Below are 19,568 nucleotides of genomic sequence, written 5' to 3'. Positions count from 1 at the left end.
CCCTCTGAAAGAAATTGTGATGTGCGAGGATCTATTTTTATTACGACCTGGAACAAAAAGCTGAAATTTCTAAAGGGCTGTGACTTTCAAACAACATTGACTCAAGAGTCACCAAATCTTTAATTTCCATAAACTATTTTTTTTTCCTTGGGTAATACTATAATGTTCCATGTTAAACATAAAAATAAAACAATAATATAACAACAATTTAACATTACTGATGACAACAGCAGCATTCAAATGGCTTGTTTTGATACTTTCCCGCCAAACAAGGACAAGTTCTCAACAAATATTTTCATTTTATGTCAATGGGACATTTTCCAACAACAACAACAAAAAATCATTCTATTGACAGTTCTTTGGTGTGCTGTAGTGTAAACATACGGTTTTCTACATCTAAGCCTCAGGGTGCTATAAAAAACCTTCAGCCTTAATAGAGGAGGAGGCTGAAAGCTGTGGTGTCCTAACTGCCCCCATTTGCGACCTGGATGACTTCTCTCCTGCCTGTGAAAATCTGCCTCTGAATTCCCATCAGGCTGATGCTGTCTCCTCTTCAAAGCAGTGATTGTACTTGGGAACATCAGAGATTGGAAACCTCTGTCTAACAAATCAAGGCAGTCTAACTGTGTCAAGTTAGGACCAAGTCTTTGTTTCACTGCAAACCACAGGAAAATTGCCTAATTCAGGACACCTGCCCATTCCCTCACAGTCTTGTTGCCCCACTTTGGTTTGGTTTAGGCCTTTTTCCTTTCCTGTTAAGCTTAGTATTGGCCATCTGATGTTGTCCAACAGAGCCAAGGACCTTCACTATTCTGCCAAGGCCCAACTAGTCTTGCCTAGAGGATCATATGGGAGAGAAAATAGGTAAAGACATAGAAATGTATCAATTCCCTATATTGTATTTGGAGTGATGTGCAGAATCAAATTAATTAGGTCTGCATAACATCTTGATGTCTGAGTAGAGATAAGGAAGTCTACCAAATGCTTGTGTCTATCAGAATATGTGCATTGCTTGGGACAGCTTCATCCAAGGAGAAAAAAAACCCTCTTCTGTCTGTAAAGCTACTGAGTACATTCCCATCTTCCATGAGAATAAATGTATACTTAGTTAAATCACCTTGGCAACTGAGCCAGCTTGCAAATCCTACTTTTTCAAATATATCTAATCAATGTGCAAATATCTATCTATATATACACACATGCACACATATATATCTCTCTCTAAAATGTACACGGCTTACTGTCGATAGTACTTCCTCCAGCAGTAGCTTCAGACGGCTCTATGCTCAGTGTTTGATTTAATCTGCTAAAAGATGAAGTCTGAATACCAAATAGCCCTAAACAAACATCTCAGAGATGCAGGTATGGGACTTACCAAGCCAACAACCATCACATGGGCCCTTCAGATGCCTGCCCATGAGAACCTCCCTATAGAAGTCAGACGAGGTCTTTTGGGTAGAGTCACTTCCCTGGGACATGGCCATTGACTTCAAGTAGGGTTTTTAATCTGCTGAAATTCAGAAACGAGGCTAACTTTGACTTTGAAGCACTTCCCATACAAAAAGCACCAGTATTTTTCAATAGATAATGAAAGCAGATATATAAAAATCCAGATAGAAAAGATTAATTTTTTCTTTAATGCTTTGAAATTGCCTGAAAGATTTTCTTTTCTAATAACTGGATCCAGTTTTCAGGCATTCAGTACAACAATCTTTATGTTGTTAATAAACACATTCGTCTAATGAATATCTCTAGGTAATCTTGCCTGTAATTCAGGAAACCCAGGCGCAGCAGAGATAAAAAATATGCACATACTAAAAGCTCAAATTGAAGAAAAAAAAATCAATTCAAAGTTAAATTACCCATCTTAAATTTCAGTATAAAGGCTACTAGAAATACTGAGTTCTTGAACTTCAATTAATCTTTAGCTATTAAGCCAGAAGGAAAAAAAGATTCTTCAGATTATCAGATGGGAAGCTGCAAAGAGCTCAGATCAGCTTGCGGACAGACGTCACCATCACTTAAACTCCCATTCATGGCTCCATTGGGCTGGTTAACTCATGCTTGTCTTAGACTCCTTTGGGTTTCTTTTTTCCAGGCATCTGTGTGTGACTGCCTGCATGCATGTGGCATACATTTTCCAGCTTCACTTCTCAGGGATTAATTGGCAGAAGTGCTTGTCATGGTTAAATAATTTTATTTAATTTGCACTGTGTGAAGATATTTGAGCAAAAGGGAAAAATAATTAAGATTTAATTACTTTTTCCCCCCCCTTTATAATAAGAAACAGTTGCATTCCTTGGAGACGTGTCTGGGAATAGAACATCACTCAGTTTTATTATTAAATATGCAATAATAAAAAAAAAAACAAACAATGATCCATCTCTTGTAGTAGAAAAGTGACAAGCCCAATATAGGTAAAACAGATCTCTAGAATCAACAATGACTGAAGTTTATAAAGATACTGACAAGAAAACATCAATATTCCGTATGGAAGCATCCAAAGGACTTTCTTACAGGTTTCTAAACAAACAAACAAATAAATACTTTATCTAAAAGGCTCAAAGATGTCTCTTCAATGAGTCATGCTGGCTATGGGAAGTGCCACTTTTAGTGATAGGCCAGAGCCTCTGCCATGCTTGTTAAGGGATTTCATAAAACTTGACAACCTCTCCTTTTTTCTTATTTCATGAAAAATATTGGTTTGTTTTCTGTGGTTTCCAAGTGGAAAGAAAGGCTGCCTAAGCATTCCTCTCCCCTTGATGTCATCTCTCCTTATACATGGCCATCAGAAAAGTGTTTGGCTTTACAAAAAAATACCTGGAAAGGGGCAGAGAAGATGAATCAAGGGCTTACTGGAGATACATTACTATTATTGGCAGCTCTGTGATACACAGAGCCTCTTCTCCTGGAGTCCCTGGCCCTTTGCTAGGTCCATCTTCAAACTACTACTGTTTGAAGACCTCACCTGCAGCCAGTCACAAGCCTCATGTTTTCCCTGGCTCCCTGTTTGATATCAACAGCCTCAGACATTTTTTTACACCACGCACAATAGCTAACAGGCAACCTCTGTGGCAAGATGCACCCACAGAGGTGTGTGGGCATTCTTGGCCAGCCCTGGGCTACACGTTAGTAGATAACATCCCATAACGCCTCTGCATGCTATATTTTTAATCATTATTCCTTTTGCAGATAAAATCAGCTTTCAAATCAGAGTAGGAAGAGGATAGTAAGGTCACTGTAACAAAACCTTTAACTGGAAAGGACCAGCTTTTACAGCTTTGGATCTACTCACTAAAGCAAAGACATTCATCACTGATAAATGTCAACTAACTGTACAAAGAAACTTTTCACATCATTCCGCCCCAACCGAGAAGTCATCATAAGGGGGAAATGTAATGAAACACGTAAAGGCCATGGTTCAGCAAGGCGATGCTTACCACCTTCGATGTGCAAATCAGGTTGCAGGGAAATCAGCAGCGCAAAACTCCCATTGGCACTACCCTATACCAGCTAGCCCCAAAGACATTTTGGAGTCATTTTGGCTAATTTGAATCTTTTTTCTTTGGCTACAGCTGATGCATAAACTGTCAGCTATATTGGGGTGATGACTCCCAAACATGCACATAATCACTGTGGTCACAAATTACACTGTAAAGGGAAGAGAGGACTTCCCTAGCCTTCCTTAATACATATCCATTTTAAGGTTTCTTCTCTTCGATGAAAAAGTGAGAAAGAGAGGGGAACACGTCTACTCTCACAGTGCTTAATCTAATGAAGCCACAGCCTTGAAAGCCTCTCTCAGGTGGTCAATAACCATTAAGAAATGCCTGAAGGTGAAGTTTATCCAAAATATCACAAAACATGGTGTCAGAAGGAAAAAATACATTCTGACACATTGTATTTCAATTTGAATTAAGAAATTTTTTAGTGCAGCCAATTTATGTTTGCATATTAAGAAAATGACAGCCTCTTTCCATCAGAATTTGCCCATACGTTTTGACATGAAAAACCTGGTGTAACAACATTCCTAATACAATTAATAGTTATTTACCAAAGTGCTTTTTGTATCCTCTACAGTTCACTTCCTTGCATCATCATCTTTTTTTACCCAGTGTAAATACAGGCTCCTTTAAAAAACAGGATGGGAAACAAAAGGCAAAAAAACCCAAACCGACAGTCAGAAAACTCATTTAGAATTAAATCTCCCAATACCTTATGGAAACACTGCCGGAACAAGTTTTTTCCCTTTCCAATGGACAGATGTTCTCATCAATGAGAAAATTAGAACCTGATGACAAACTCCAAGGTTTAAATGTCACACCCTACCACTCTGGTTCAAATAAAAAAGGAAGTGGCATTCAGAGAGCACTATGAAAACTCTGCAGACTGGTAATTTCTTCTAATTAAAAAGCAGAGTTTACAGACGCATTTAGTGATGCTCAGCATAAAGTGCACATCTTAAAGTAGAAGACTTTCTTGGTTTTAGTGCCCAGAAAGCTATCTTCTCATTGCTAGTGAATTATTTGCTTTCTTGGTCTATTCAGGAATTTCCCACTCCATGTAACAAGATTCTAACATCTTTAAAAAAAAAACAAACTCAGACCTACCAGTAACTCCCACAGAAGGCAACCTCCTGAGCACCGTCTGAACAAGGTGCAAAGACTGCAACTCAAGAAGCACATTTTTGACTTTTTACGTATGATGCAAAAAGGACTTGCTGACCGTGCAGTACAACCAAAACATTTATAATGCAATTATTATTTTACCTCTTTAACACTGGAAGAGAACATCCACCTAAGAAAAGCACTTCATGAAGTGATGCACTGATTGTCTGGGTGCCTTTCTGGAAGGTATACTTTAGTTAAAGTCAAGTCATTAGGCTCAGAACAAGAGGAGCGGATGAAATCCAATCGAATGCATTACAGAGGTCAGACTAAATGAGCTAATGGTCCCTTCTGGTCTTAAAAAAATCTATTAATCTAATTTAATTCTCTGTTCTACTCTTCATACCAGAGTGAATTTAAACTCATTTATATGAAAAGAGCACATTACAGCAGCCTTACACAACACACCATGTTCTGACTATGCAGTTTTAGGCTACCCAAAAGCTTCATTTACTTCACACCAAGCTCATGAGGAGGCTTTGTTTATCCATAAAGAGAGCTTGTGTTTGCAAGCAAGGCACCAGGCAGAGAGGCACTTCTCCCAACACAACATTGGATGAATCTGCACCTTAAGCTATACAAATCGACCAGAAAAATTCCAGAGCACTTTCCACCTTGGCTTGATTTTTGGCTGCTGGCATTCCTCACTCATCCTGATACTTGCCGTGGTGGAAAGCACAACACTTCTATCAATAAAATCTGTTCCAGTCACTCCAAGGGTATTTCTTGTGAATAATTTGCAACACACTCAATATTGCACCAAGAAAATACTTGGCAATCACTGTCCAGTGAGAAAAGCAAGCACTTGTGTGGAGAAGGCCAAAAATATTCATTGCTGTTAGTTCCTCCATTGTATACATATGCTCCTGTCAAGCAAATATATTTTATTACCTCTCCCTCAAAAAAAAAAAAAAAAAATCCCCTCTTTTTCTTCTCCATGCAGCTGTCCCTCAGTATTTCCCACCTCCTGGAGCCTCAGTGTTCACATTGACATTACCAGTCATTTGCTTAATTCAGCAGCACCAGAGCGCAAAACATCACATGAATTCAGGCTGATTGACCTTAGTGAGCCACAGCATCTTTCGCACATGCCTTGGATAGACACATTAATTTCACACAGTCAGAGGGGCAACTGAATTTGAGGCCAATACGCGAGGGCTCACAAAAGCTCTTCTTTACATAGTATGTTGGAAAGACCCTACGAATGGACTAAGGACTTCTCTGCTGGCATTATCTATACTTGATGCTGGCTTTACTTTTCCTCTCTGCCTGCAGCACACAGATGGCCCTTCCCCCGTCTCTGTCCTAAACACCGACAGATGAAAAAGAATTGCAGAGCTGCCTAATGCCTCATCTCTCCAGTGGCTGTGTTAATTTATTCCAGCTATTTGAGGGAAGCATGAATAGCACCTCAGTAAGCCAGCTCAGACTGGTATAAAGGCAGTTGATTTTCCCATCTTCTGTTGTGGCCAGTGTATAACTTCTGTAGTTTTCAGCTCTGATGTTTCTTTGAGTCTTTCTCGTGCTCCCTTTTGAGTCTCAAGCAGCTGATACTTTGTGAGAACACAGAACTGAGGTACTACATAACATGAAACACCCAGTTTGCTTATTCAGTCAGTCTTTTAAACCGAATTCTGTATTTCAGTGAAATTTTCCTTAAATCCTGTTTCTTCTCAGCACATTTTAATCAAGGAAAAATCCTATTACAGTGAAAAAATCCTATTACAGCAAACAATCAATCACTACATTGTTTTAATGGACACATCTCTTTCACCTAAGCCTTCATCATCTGCTTTGCCCCCCAACCATGAGTACACCCTTAAAAAAAAGTCTTTCCAAGATAAAAATGTAGGGCAGATATTGTGGCTTAAATTCATATAGATATTCACTGTTTGTTCCAGCTTGCAACTTATATTTATATATCCTCTTTGGATGCTTTACACAAAAATCAGGAGGTCAAAAAGCCTCTCACAGACAAAATTCAATTCCTTCCAGGGAAAACAGAATTCACTGTGGACTCACTCCTGAAACCCCTAGTCCAAACTCCCACCAACTTCAGAGGATTTGTCTGAATAATGGCTGAGCTGAAACTCTCCAGGAACTTTGGGATTTTGTCCCAGAAACTTTTTCATTATATCAACCTTTACTCATGCACACTTGGCAGACTCACCCCCCAAAAATGGACACTGTTTTATTCTTGTTTTTTTCACAACCCAACGCTCTTGATTTAACATAGTTACTAACGCCAAAATGCAGTTTGAGAAGGTGTGCTTTAAAGTGCCTATTACCTCTTTTTTCTGGGCTCTACCTATCTTCCCTTGTCAGGTTGTTGACAGAATCGCCAACTAGCATTTCACAGCCCTTTGCAGCTGGTCTCATTTCTCCCAGAACATGTAGATCTTCAAACAAGCTACCAAGATTGTTTTTGTACGTTCAACCTAAATTCCCTTTCTATAAGCAACCCATTAAATCCAATGCTACCGTGAGAGTTCAGCTGGATTTCCGAGGATAAGGTTGACCATTCTATTCCTCATGTATACCTTGGGTACTTTTTATCAGCCTAGTTATAACTTATGTGTCTGGAAAGTTGACTTGCTGCCACACCTGAAGAATGGGAGATGCTAAGGGCATCACCACAACTTCCTGAAGTCAAGGGAAAGATCTGTAAAGCCTTGCTGTAAAGGCTCAGTAATTTTGTAGCTTAATCCTAAACAGCTTTTTACTCCCCTTTAACCTGAGTATCAAGGCCAGCATCCAGTGTGTCCTTCTGCTTGCTTTGACACTAAAGCAGAATATAGCAGGGCATCCACATCTGCTTCTTGGCTTTATTGGTTAAAAAAAAGAAAGAAAATCTGGCATGGCAGCATTGCAGAGTGCTGGCGGTATCGAAGACGTTAATTAGCAACATTGAACTAGACTTCAGGAGACGAGTCTTAATAAGTGCTGCTAAAAATATTACAGTAGTCATTTCCAGAACAAACACAATCAGTGGCAGACGAGTGAGGAGAGCGATCCAGACTCATGAGCTGCCATGGTGGAGGTATTTTCAGTGGGGAGCAGGAATAAAGGCTGCTCATTTTAAAAACACAGAGGCAAAAAACCAAGCTAGTACATGAAGAAAGCATCCAAGACCCCTCATCCCAAGCCAGACTAGTGGCTCTCCAGCCAGGCCAGAGCAGCGCTGCAGGGAGCAGAAGGTCTTTGCAGCACACAGGGCCAGCCTTGGGGAAATCAGGTGCAATAATATAATCTAAGATGAGAGGGTAATGCCCTGAGAAGAAGCCTGGAAGATTATAATCCTGTTTTGTGGTGGAAGGAGAAGAGCTGGCAGAGGCAACAGCTCAGAAATGAAACATCCTGGAGTCTCTTGTCGGACTAAACCCCCAGTCCTGTGCAGACCCCCATCACTGCACACAATCCAGCAAAATCTGCTGGCCAAAGGATAAACGATGCATTCATCACTAAAAACCATGTGTAAAAATCCAACGCTCAAAAGCTGTCTCTAGTACATGATGCAGTCCCTTCCTCCTGCAAAAGGCGGCCTCAGACATTTGTTACGTGTCACCTCTCGCTCCCTGCCTCTGGCAAACAGCTCAGACCCAAAGGGCTGGCACACTCTTAGCTGGGTTTGGTGCAAAGCATTTGCATCAGACTGATAAGCTGTGGTGGATGTCAGCGTGACAAGCCCGGTGGTCTTGAACTTAATGAAATTACAATTAATCACAACTCCAGGCTGATTCCTCAAGTCGAAGAGCTCACTGCAGAAGAGGAAAAGCTGCTATCTTTCACAGAGAGGTAAAGCTTTTTTCCCTATGCAATCACCCCGCTATCTTCAGCAGTATATCCCATACTTGCTGCCAGGAACAGCCGCCTCAGCTTTTCAGACATGTTCTTGGCAAGGTGCTTTCCCGCTCCTGGCGTTTGACAGGATTATGAAGTGCCGAAGTCTCTGGCCGCCTTTTGTTTTGAAGCTTGAAAGTGAAGTTTAGCTTAATCATTTTGTCTCTTGCTGCCCGTCCCCTACTTCAACCAACCTGGCTGCCCACCAGCCCAGTCCCCAAGCACTCCTGCTTGCGAGCCTGCGGGAACAGGACCGCAGCCCATGGATATTGGCTGTGACTTCATGGCATGCAGGTCTTACAGCAGATTCCTGCTTTGTTTGCAATGGTAACAACCGATCTCCAGAGAGGATACAGCAATATCACGGTTTAGCTCCTGGATGGGTTAGGTTTGCTGTACAATTTTCTCAGGCTGGCTCAGATAGGTGCCTCGTAGTAGGAGCAGTGACTCATGGAAAAGAAGGGCTCCTCCACCTCTGTTTGGTAAGGCTATCTCCTGTTCCATGGTCCTACTGAGAGAAGTACATTTTTATTTAGGAGGAGGGAGCAACCACATATTTATTCGTACTGGAGAGGCACTGAAGATACTCCTGCCATGCTAACCAAACAGTATTAATATTTATGAAATGCTCCACAAAAGGAGCGTTTTGAAGCTGAGGAATCTTGCATTTTTAAGGATTTTTTGTGAGAAGGTAGAGGAAAGAGCTCTGACTCCAGGTTTCCTGACAAAAAGCAGAAATCCCTAATTTCAGAAAAGTGTCCAGTGGTATAATACTTTTTTATGATTTTTTAATCAAACACTGCTTTATAAAGAGGGAAAATTTAGAACATGATAAAAATGAAGAGACAGATCAGGCCTCAAAAGGGGTAACAAATGCAATTCTGGATCCCAGCATACCCCAGGTAGGTGAAATATCCTCCTGTCCTCCTGCCAGGTACCGGCTGGCCAGCAAATGTAGGTTGAGATGTCAGCTTTGTTAAGATGAAGAGTATCTGTGCTGCTTTCTTCACCTCCAAACTTAGACGTGTCTTTCTATTTTAAATAGCAAAAAGGGACTGAAATATTTATAGAATAAATGGGACACGCATATATGGGCAAATTTTAGAGGATAAAAGCCAGGGCCCCGGTCACGATACATGTTTAGCAGAGGCTGCTGAAAGTAAGCACTGATCTCTCTGAAAACCTCCAGCAACACTGTGCAACCAGCAGCTGTCACTGTAAGCAATGAAGAGGAACAGGAGCGAGAGAGCTAGGGATGCTCCTAGATGGGAGGAAAGCAACTGGAAAATAAAAACACAGGAGAAGACACAATTAAACACTCAGCAGCTCCCTAAAAATGGCCCTTGTCCGCCAGGAGAAGCTGCTCATCAAAAAGGCTCAGCTCGCCTTTTAACATGCAGCCTGAATTCAGCTTCAGAGATACTAAGTGTGACTTATCACAATGAGATCTCAAAGCGATGGCAATTCATATCCTGTGCACAAGTGGGATTCAAGATTCGGCAGCCCTTTTGATGCGTTTCCCAGGGAAGGATGTAGGGTGTTAAAGGCAAGCAGCGCAGGAAGCTGCTTTCAGCTACCTATTAGCACGTGACAGCTTTGAAATGTTCAAGATCCTCTGCCCACTATCCACATTACTCAGCTGTCAAAGGAAAGGCCTCAGATTTATGATGTGAAAATTACATTTTAACGAGGTGTCATATGTGTTTAAAGTTCTTATTCATCACCATACTGCCACGTCTTTTACCCAAGACACAAATGCACTTAATTAGCATATTATAAGGACAGAGGGTTCACCTTATCTGCGTTGTAAAACTGCTTTAGGAAAAAAAAACCCCACCACACAACAAAAAAACAACAACTCTTACTGAATAAAGTGGTTGCAATCACATGTCAAGACAGCATCCCACGATTTTTAACAAAATGTGGAGGATAAAAGTTTGATAGGCACCATTTGAGGTTTTTATAATATCACAGATATGGATGGAAACTTCATATCACATTTGATTACCAGACTGGCAGTCCACAATGTTAATATGCAATCTGTGGAAGCCACTTAAGCACAACGAGGCTGTATTAGAAGTCCTGTATCATAGTACTGTCCTCCTTATGTATATTGGGCATATTTATTTATTAACTTCATACATTTATTAAACACCCCATATTGTAATGCCTGGGTCTCCTGGACATAACTTAAAACATCTGAAAAGCAGGAGGTCTGTATTTCCCGTATCACTGGGAATGGCTGCCAGGACATCCAAGTCCCAGACATGCGCTGAAGGATCCTTATGCTTGTTCAAGTCCTTCCCTGGACTTCTTCACTGCCGAGCTACAGGACAGTCTGTGGTCCCTACCCCTGGTCTAAACGCTCAGCCAGCACATCCTGAGCCCCCATGTGAGGGCTGCTGGCACTGGCATGGGGCACCTCAGGCATTTAAACGACAAAACTTTCTTCTTCTGGTCTCTCTGATGCCCAGGAACCCCTACTTGGTACCCAGCCAGGAGTCATGACCGCCTGGGGAGGTGCAGAGATGCAAAGCTGGGAGATGCGTGTTTGTATGCAGTGCTGCGCCAGGAAGCAGGATGGAAGCACTTTACCTTTTTGGAGAGGAGGATTTGTTGATATTTTCTTGAATTTGTTTACGCAGACTGTATCAGAAGTGGATGATGATTAAAACAGGTAACTCTGGTGAATATTAAGACTGATTAGGTTGCGGAAGATTTTTTATTCCGTTGATAGAGTCTTTCATTTCTCTCTCTGCACATGTCTAGCGGGGCACATTAAGAAAAACCCAACCTGAACACTTTGCTGGATTCAGCTTCTTGAAGAATGCCATGGAAAAAACTACCAGAGTTGTAGAGCTATTCTGACTATCACTTCAAATTAGCAAAGTCAAAAGCAGCTACAAAGAAATAACCCAGAAACTCAGGAACATTTATGGAGAAGCATCCTCCAAAAACTCATTTTAAGGCCAAAAAGCTCAAAGAAAATACGCTTCAAAGGCTTTTGGTATCTTCAAATTCAGTTCTTGAAGGTAGACATTAATGACAGGTTTCCTGGGATTTGCAGGCACTGAGGAGTGTTTGCTTTCAAAACCACTTTTGGGATAAATGTAAACACCACCAAGACAAAAGGAAAAAAATAATTGAGCGGGGCAAATCCTTAAAATGCAGCTTTTCCCATTTCTGAGAAAAATGAACAATTGGTTTTAATTCAATCAGGAGCCCTGAATTGCTTATAGATCAGTTGAATCCATCTTTGTGCCTCACTTAAGACTTCAGAATATTTTGTCTTCCCTGGTACCTTTGGCTGGTACAGAAGCTGAGCAGAGAAATTCCTGGCACTCATTTGCCCCAAGGAGTAAAAGCCCATTTTTTTAAACAGTGGGTGAAAGAAGCTCTGCAGCAGTTCCAAACCTACATGCACAAACAAATCTTTAATTAAAACTCACAGAAAGTGTTTCATCGTTGTGAAAAGCGAGAGGATGTGATCCCTGCCGTTCCTATAAGCTAAGCAACTCCTGCCTCCTCTCATTTTCCCTGGATGATTGGGAAAAAAAAGAAAGTGTTTGATTCTAAATAAACTGGACCCCCAGCACCTGTTTTTTTTTATTTCAGATATTCTTGAAATATATGATAGCAGAGATTTCAAATATGTTTCAAATATGTTACTGGCTATTTAAGTAGCTAAATATATCACTTGTTATGATCAATTTTTGGTTTTAAGAGCTCTTCTCCTAAAACTTCACTTCTAATTGTTTTTTAACAACCAATTTGTTCAACTCATCAATTTTACAATCTTTTTTTTATTTTCTAATTAAGCAGATATGGTTTACATATTTTGCTACTCAAACTGTAACCCTATGGAAAATGGCTGCATTGAACATTGCCTTGCTCTAAACAGAGAAACAGTGGTGATTTTGGAAGAGGGGAAACACATAGCCACAATTGACTCTGTAAAAAACCGAAATAACTAAATAACCAAATGAAAATATCCTGAGTCTTCACTGCTTTCCTAGTGTTGCATCGGCTCCTGTTCTGCTTATTGCTGGAGGAGCTGAGTTTAAGCCAGTCATATAATTAGTATTATACATAAAGCAATGCAGCATGAAATTTGGTGCTAACCAGAAAATGTGTTGCACTGAACTTGGAAGAGAAAGAGTCACACAGAACTCGTCTCCTGGCTCCTCTCTACAAAAAAAACTGGTGTCAAGCAAGTGTTTGCTCACCTATTCAGTTCAAAATTGGTGCTTCTGTTTGACTGACTCATAAAATAATGTTCCCACTAATCAGGCTGTGCAGGTAATGGAGCAGTAAACTCCCTTTGCAAAGGTATTTTTCTTCGCTTTGAAATGCCTTGGCCCATTCAAGCTGTCTCATCAAGAAATTCACTTGCTGTCAGAGCAGTCCTCTCAGAAGTCCTCTAAATCCGTAAAATAGTGAGGTAATGGGATCCTTACGCACTGCTGCCAAAACGGAAATCCTGACAATTTTCAGAGAAGAGGAACGCATGCAAAATTCAGCTTTTTGCCCACATTACAAAGCTACCAAAATTTGCATGAAAGGAATGTCAGAGAAGGCTCACCAGATTCCTTGACACCAACTTAACCCTTCTGTGTCCACCACCCAAAGCCAAAAACTACTTCAGCTTTCCATCTGAGGTACTGGGGGATTTTAAATTCTCATCCAAACATGAGTGAAATTAAAGGGGCTTCAAACCAGAGTGACACATGAACAAATCAAATCTTTGCACCTCACAGACTTTCAGCCCTTTGCAAGGTTTTCTCCTGCTCTCCCACCTCACCAGCTGGGAAAAAGAGGAGAACCATTTCCCTTTTTAGAGGAAAGTATAAAATTTGGGGTTTTCACCAATTATAGCTTTTTTTTTTATTAAAGATGCTATTACTGACAACGGTCACCACTTGAAAAAGCAGCAGCAGAGAGTCTGCTGTAACACCTGGAAATAATTCACTGAAAATGAGAAAAACTCTGTGAAATAGAAGGTATGCAATTGATTTTCACTCCTCGGGGATAACCAATAGCTCACAAATTGCTCTGCTTCACTCCACCACTCAGACAGTACATGCTCATCATTAAGTTGGAGAATGAGAAGTATTACTTCATTTTTTGCTCATCTGAGATCTTGCAGAGGTCAACATCATTGAAAATGTCCCTGCTCCTCTCTTAACAGTCGGTTTTGTTCATTTGCCTCTTCAAGATTTCCTTCTCCTCTTCCTTACATTTTTGTATAAAAACAAAAAATTCACTGCCATTTTACTACTTTTATTCCACCCCACACCCCCAGATTTTCATATCCACAATTTCTTTCAGCATCTCTTGATCCATTTTTGTACTGATAACAGGCTGCATACAGGAAAAGAAAAAGAAAAGTTCAGTAACAGAAACCTCTCAACTTCTACTTTGCAAGCTGAAGTTCTGAATCCACTCATGCACTCCTGAGTTTCTAATTAACAAAAAAGAACGTTTTGGGAATAGCCATGTAACAAATCAAATAGTTTCTTGGCCAAATTATATTATTTCTGCCTTTCCTCTTTTTCAGCTTTTCTGAAGTACACAGTCCACCACAGGAACTACCTGATAACCATGACTATATCATGTGCAGCAGGAACCATTTGAAAATGATTGAGCAAACACTGTTTGGAAAGTCTTGCAGTGTCATATGAGTTTGACCACAATCTAGGCTAAGTCATGTTATTAATAAAGTGGCAACTGTGAACATAATACTTGCCAAACAGTGAAGAAGTTGGTAAAGGTAAGTGAATATAACCCAACTAAGTAACTACTGGCTACTGGCTTAATTTCTAAGAGGAAAAAAAGTGGAAAAGCTGGAAATCCTCTGGGGGCCAGATGCTCCTCTCTTAGAGAAAGCATAGTAAGTCATAGTAAGTCATTAAATGCTTTTTTAAAAAAAAGAGCAACTTTAAAGAAAAGAAACCAACAATTTTGAGGATTTTGTTGTCAATTCCCCTGCTGACTCTAGACACACACTTGTGGGTGCATGCTCACTTAGACAATTAGCAGCGGCTTCCCTAAGCAGCCCAAACTCCCCCAGCTTAATGGAACGAAGTCATTTAAACTGGCTGGCAGTTTTCCCCCTGGCTGTTTGCAGCGACAGCATCTTCCACACTTTGTTTTGCCAAAATTCCTCCAGTAGGGAAGATGATCTGATATACAGAAGAAAATTCAATTAAGGAGAAAAGAGTGCTATCCCTGTGATGTGAACAAGAGTGCGGACATTTGGAGACTGTTTCAAGTTAGTTATGTGTAGCACACTCTCCATGTCATTTCAAACTAAGATTAAAAGAACTATATTCTGCACGTATTAGTGTCTTAATATCCATCATAGGTCTTGTGGTGGGGATTAATTTACAGAAACACAGGCAGATCAATAAAACAGGAGTGTACTTCAGCTTTACACCCAAATAGAGTGTATTTACAAGAAAAATAGAAAGCCCAGTTCAGATTTTGTCTTGGTATTAAAACCCTTACCTGCTCTGCTGTCCAGTGGGCCAAAATCCAAGGAATATTTCACAACATGATAGTTGTTCCATACGTAAAGGAGGTTGTCCCGGGGATTATAATCCACAGCAGCAATGTACTGGTAGGAGTTTGGAAAGGGCACATCCACCATGCTATCCTTGCTTTGGTCAGTGTTATATATGTAATCTATTTTATTCCCTGTGGCTTCATTGTCATCATCTTCATACACAGACTTCACCACATATAAAATTCCACAGATCATGAAGGCATTAGAAGCTGACCTCTTGTCATAGGCAGTATCCCATGTCCCTTCAATCCTTAACGTGTAAGGGTTTAACTGGCTAATGACTATTTTGCCATTATTTTGTTCTGTTGCATAGATTACCCACAGTCCATTCTCATCCACAGCCAGGTCTATATCAGACTTGCCTCCCCAGCGGTAGGGAGAGGTGTCGTGGTAATTTGCATTAGCTATGATAGCCTCCCCACTTTTTATCCTCGTCCGCAAGTCAAACTTGACTATGTTCCTGGTTCGTTCCTTGTTGAAGAACAAAGCCCCATCATATACCACAAACCCCGTGCCATCCACCCGGTGTGGGAGCTTGTAGGTCGTGGTTGGCCTCCCAGCAATGAAGTCGTCCTTGGAGGAGTACTCCGTCAGCGTGTCCGTCCGGTACGGCGTCCAGGGCATGTAGTAGATCTTGTCAGATGCCTGCAGAGGGTCCTTGCACCAGGCACCAGATTGGTGGTCAGATTCAAATAAGTGTTCACTCTGGTATACTCCTTTCAGCAGTCCAGGGCAAAGAAAAACTGTCAGAGGGGAAAAGAATTTAAAACAAAAAAAACCCCAAAGTTAATGACAGTCCAGGGGTAGTTGGCCCAAACATCTCAACAGCTTCTAGTTCTGGAGCAGAGGACACTCGAGATCAGAGGAAACCCAAGAGCAATGCCTTGCAGCTGGAGACTAGTCTTCCTGCCAGCCATGTCTCTAGAACAAAATTTGTTCCACCGAACTGATTTTTTTTTTCCCCCTGCTTTTTCTATCAACTGTGGCTCATTTTCTTATTGCTTTTCAAATCTATTTTTACAGGTGTACTTACTTGGACCATTCGCCTTTGTAAACTGAAATGAATATGTGTCCCCAGAGGATTTCTGGGTTTGTATTTCCAGATTATATTCTGCAGTGAATCTGTACCTACTAGGTGAAGGGGTAAACTCCCGGGGAATTGATCCACATATTTATTTGAACAGCCCACAGAAGAGTGGCCTAGAAATGGAAATAAGAGAAAGAAATTCCCATCCTTACAGCCCAAGTGATATTAAATATTTAAAAGGTACCAATACCAAAGCAGAGGCAAATCCCTTTAGCAACTCAGAAGAGCATTTAAAGCAAAGGGAGCAGGGGGGAACACCCATCTAAGATCCGTAGCATAACTAGAAATGAGGCTTTCAAAGCTGCTACAGGACACACGAAACATGCAGTCCACACAATTAAAAACAAATGACGTATGGATGCTGAAAGGAAAAGACAAGGAAGGAAGGAAGGAAGAAAGGAAAGAAGGAAGGAAAAGAATAAAGTTCACTGGAGAGAACCCAAGGTCTAGATTTTAATCAGTTAAAAAATGTCCTGTTAAATATAGTAGTAATTCAAACTTAAAAACATATACCTTCTATTGTTACATGAGAGGAGCACAGAGGAGCGGTTTGACTAACCGGGGTGCTTTGCTGCTCATACTTCAGGGGGGCTGAGAGGGGCCAGGGCATGCCCAGCTCCCAGGAGGAGGCTCGGCTGGTGCCTGGCTGACCTTGGCATCACGGGAACGTCAACACCAAGAGGCCGGCCAGCTGGACGGGGAGACAAAAGGAGGGATGCTGCGGAGCAAAATTGGCTCGTTTGGCTTTCATCATCCCCAGTAGCACTCTCCTGACCTGGAGGTGCTGCACACGCTTTGGGGGGAGAATATTTGTTGGTTATTTGTAACGCTGATCTTTGTGAGCATGAGGAGTAGCATGATGATGGGATGGGCAGCAGGGAGGCGTGAAGAGGTATCCCACCATATGCTTCTGGTAGCGTGGGGTCTGGCAGATGGGATCTTGCATTCATGCTCCCTGCTTGGAGCATAACCAATTATTTTTGGAAATGCAGAAATTGGTAATATCCTCTGGAGAGCAAGACAGGAGGAAAATCAGATTTAGTAACTGGTGTAAAAGTACGTTGCTCTGTTGGAGTCTAAGTAACCACCCAGAGCTGCTGATAAAGGGGTGCCATTTCCAAGAGGCTTTTATGGTATAATTAGATATACTTATGCACATATGTATGCACGCACACTTTTCAAATTCTTTGGGGCAGGAGATGAGTGAGTTATCTAAACCTTTGAATAGAAATTTAATGAAAAAAGAGGCACTGGTAAAACCTTTTCAGCAAAAATGAGTTATCTGGTGAAGTTGAGCAGCAGAGATACTAAATAAACTTTAACAAAAAAGGAGTGAGAATTAATGACAAAGTATTTCAACTAAAACGTTAAACTGTTAAATAACTTAGCCTATACATAAGTAATATATATATATAATTTGAAAGGTATTTAATTACCTTTTTGTTCCACTTCTATTGTAGAGAGAGAGGTAAAGAGAGAAAGGAGAAAAGAGAATAGATTAATGGTACTGTATTGGCCAGGTACTTTTCTTTACCTCTTTCATATGAAAAGGAAGCTTTATTAATTTACTTTAGTATGTGAACATTTTTTTTGTGTGTGTATATCTATCTATATATAAAGCTTTCCCTCTGATATACACTAGATAATATGCAAACAAGCTGAACAAAATACAAATAAATTTTAACTTTACAAAAATTTTTAAGAAGAACAAAAAAACCAAACACTTGCGACATACCAAGCCCCTTGAACTATTTGAGAGACCTTGTCAGCAGCAACCTTGGACTAGTTTCACAGAGCAAAATGAAATACCCATAACACTGAAATATGCCTGACACAGCTTTATGTATTGAATAAAAACTCCAGGGAGAAACATTACAGAATATACATCTTCATATATTTCGCCAAAATCCTGTAAAACAGAGTTCCCTTCTTTAAGCAGGTGAAGGAGAATAAAGAGAATTAAGGAGAATATTCCCTTATGACATGAATAGACAATTTAGGAAAGTCAAATGAAGCATCTCAGTGGATGTTCGCAGAGTCCTGTCCTATGGCTCAGAGAAACAAGCTTTAGTAAGACTTGGAAAAAAAAAAATTTAAATATTTTAATACTTCTATGATTTCTAAGATCCCAAAGACATACAGTCTTAATGAGTTAAAAATATCTAAGCACTATTTAAAAAGCTCAACCCCAGAACTTGCTGGATATTTTTATGTGAATTAATTACCATGCATAATAATTCTGCTGAAGAGGCTGCGTCCCTTTGGACAAAGGCCCTTGCAGTCAGAATAAATAAATGCAATGCACTTACTAATTGCTAAATGCTCAGTGTGAGCTTCTATAGCTAACAACCTCTTGTGAGAGGCCTTGGGGGCCCTCATCCAAAAGCCTTCTGCATTTGTGGCACAGACCCTTCTTCCAGCATGGTGAGGCCCCAAACAGCTTCTGCATCCCCAGCCGTGGGGTTTGCGGGTTCTGTGGGGCCTCTTCCCTGAAGGTGTAGGAGAAGACAGGCCCAATAAAATATCGCTGAGGGAGAAGTGAGAACTTGCCAGCAAAACAGTATGGTTTTGACAGCCGAGAGATCTCTGTTCAGAGACACGAGACAGGAATGCAAAGGTATGCACGCGCGCTTTGTTTTTGCTTGCCCAGAGTTCATTCTGGCCCCGTCCAGACCAAGACACTTGCCAAATGGCTGTCCTCTGGTGCTGGGACTGCAAACCTCTTTGCGTTCAAAAGTCTCATTCATTTGGCTGGGAAACTGCAGGCTCAATGGAAGAACGTTTTCAGGGTAAGACTGCAAACGCATTGGCTAGACATATAGATCTGCACTTTGCTGTGTGGGGAGGCACGCATCCGGAGCCAGCTGCAGCTCCCAGAACAGCTGTTTTTACCTGGGCTTTGATTCAAGCTCCTTTCTACCTTATAACAGGTTAAGGTTAAAGGCAAATGTTTTCACCATGTGGCTGTCAGGGCTCTAGGGAGCATTTCAGTGCAAGCACCTGGTTTTGCAAGGGTAAGAGCCAGCAAGAGTAAAAGGCACCAGACCCAGCAACTGGAGAAACCCACACAGCAATTGCTCTCCCTGTCCCAGCCTGTGGCTGGCCACAGTTAAGCAAGGTATTCAGAAAAACATTAAATGTCCCTGGCAAAAGCTAGAAAGCAACATGACAGATCTCCAAATGTATGGCTTCACACAGATTCTTCTGGCTGATGGTATTCTGTACCTCTGGCAGCATAGAAGGTAGTAATTTATGTTTCCAAATGAGCAAAGCTTTTGTAATGCACTTGAACAACAGTGCGATATTGTAAAGCAGGAAGAGTAAAGTATTTTAAAGCTTCTGCAGAAGATAATATATTCACGACAAGCTGAGCTGAGTGACCTAAAGCATTGATCACCCTTATCCTGAA

At 41.0% G+C, this 19,568-nt stretch overlaps 1 protein-coding gene across 13 annotated transcripts in view; it reads right to left on the bottom strand.

Moving 5' to 3' along the window:
• The window catches only part of ADGRL3 (adhesion G protein-coupled receptor L3), a gene marked incomplete at its 3' end in the record, with an annotated part of 334,909 nt that overhangs the window by 163,541 nt on the left and 151,800 nt on the right, over positions 1 to 19,568 (bottom strand). For 9 of the 13 annotated variants that reach the window (XM_081999397.1, XM_081999403.1, XM_081999404.1 and 6 more), the window contains 2 exons: positions 17,596 to 17,610; positions 15,015 to 15,815 (listed from right to left, as the gene is read on the bottom strand). In XM_081999397.1, coding sequence (XP_081855523.1) covers positions 15,015 to 15,815; positions 17,596 to 17,610 — 816 coding nt within the window. The remainder of the gene's footprint in view (positions 1 to 15,014; positions 15,816 to 17,595; positions 17,611 to 19,568) is intronic. The other 4 variants (XM_081999406.1, XM_081999409.1, XM_081999408.1 and 1 more) reach the window with 1 other exon arrangement.

This window comes from Phaethon aethereus (assembly GCF_964289735.1).
Source record: "Phaethon aethereus genome assembly, chromosome: 4".
Classification (NCBI taxonomy): Eukaryota; Metazoa; Chordata; class Aves; order Phaethontiformes; family Phaethontidae; genus Phaethon; species Phaethon aethereus.
The sequence above is the reverse complement of the archived record's forward strand: the minus strand, read 5'-3'. Positions and strand labels throughout refer to the sequence as shown.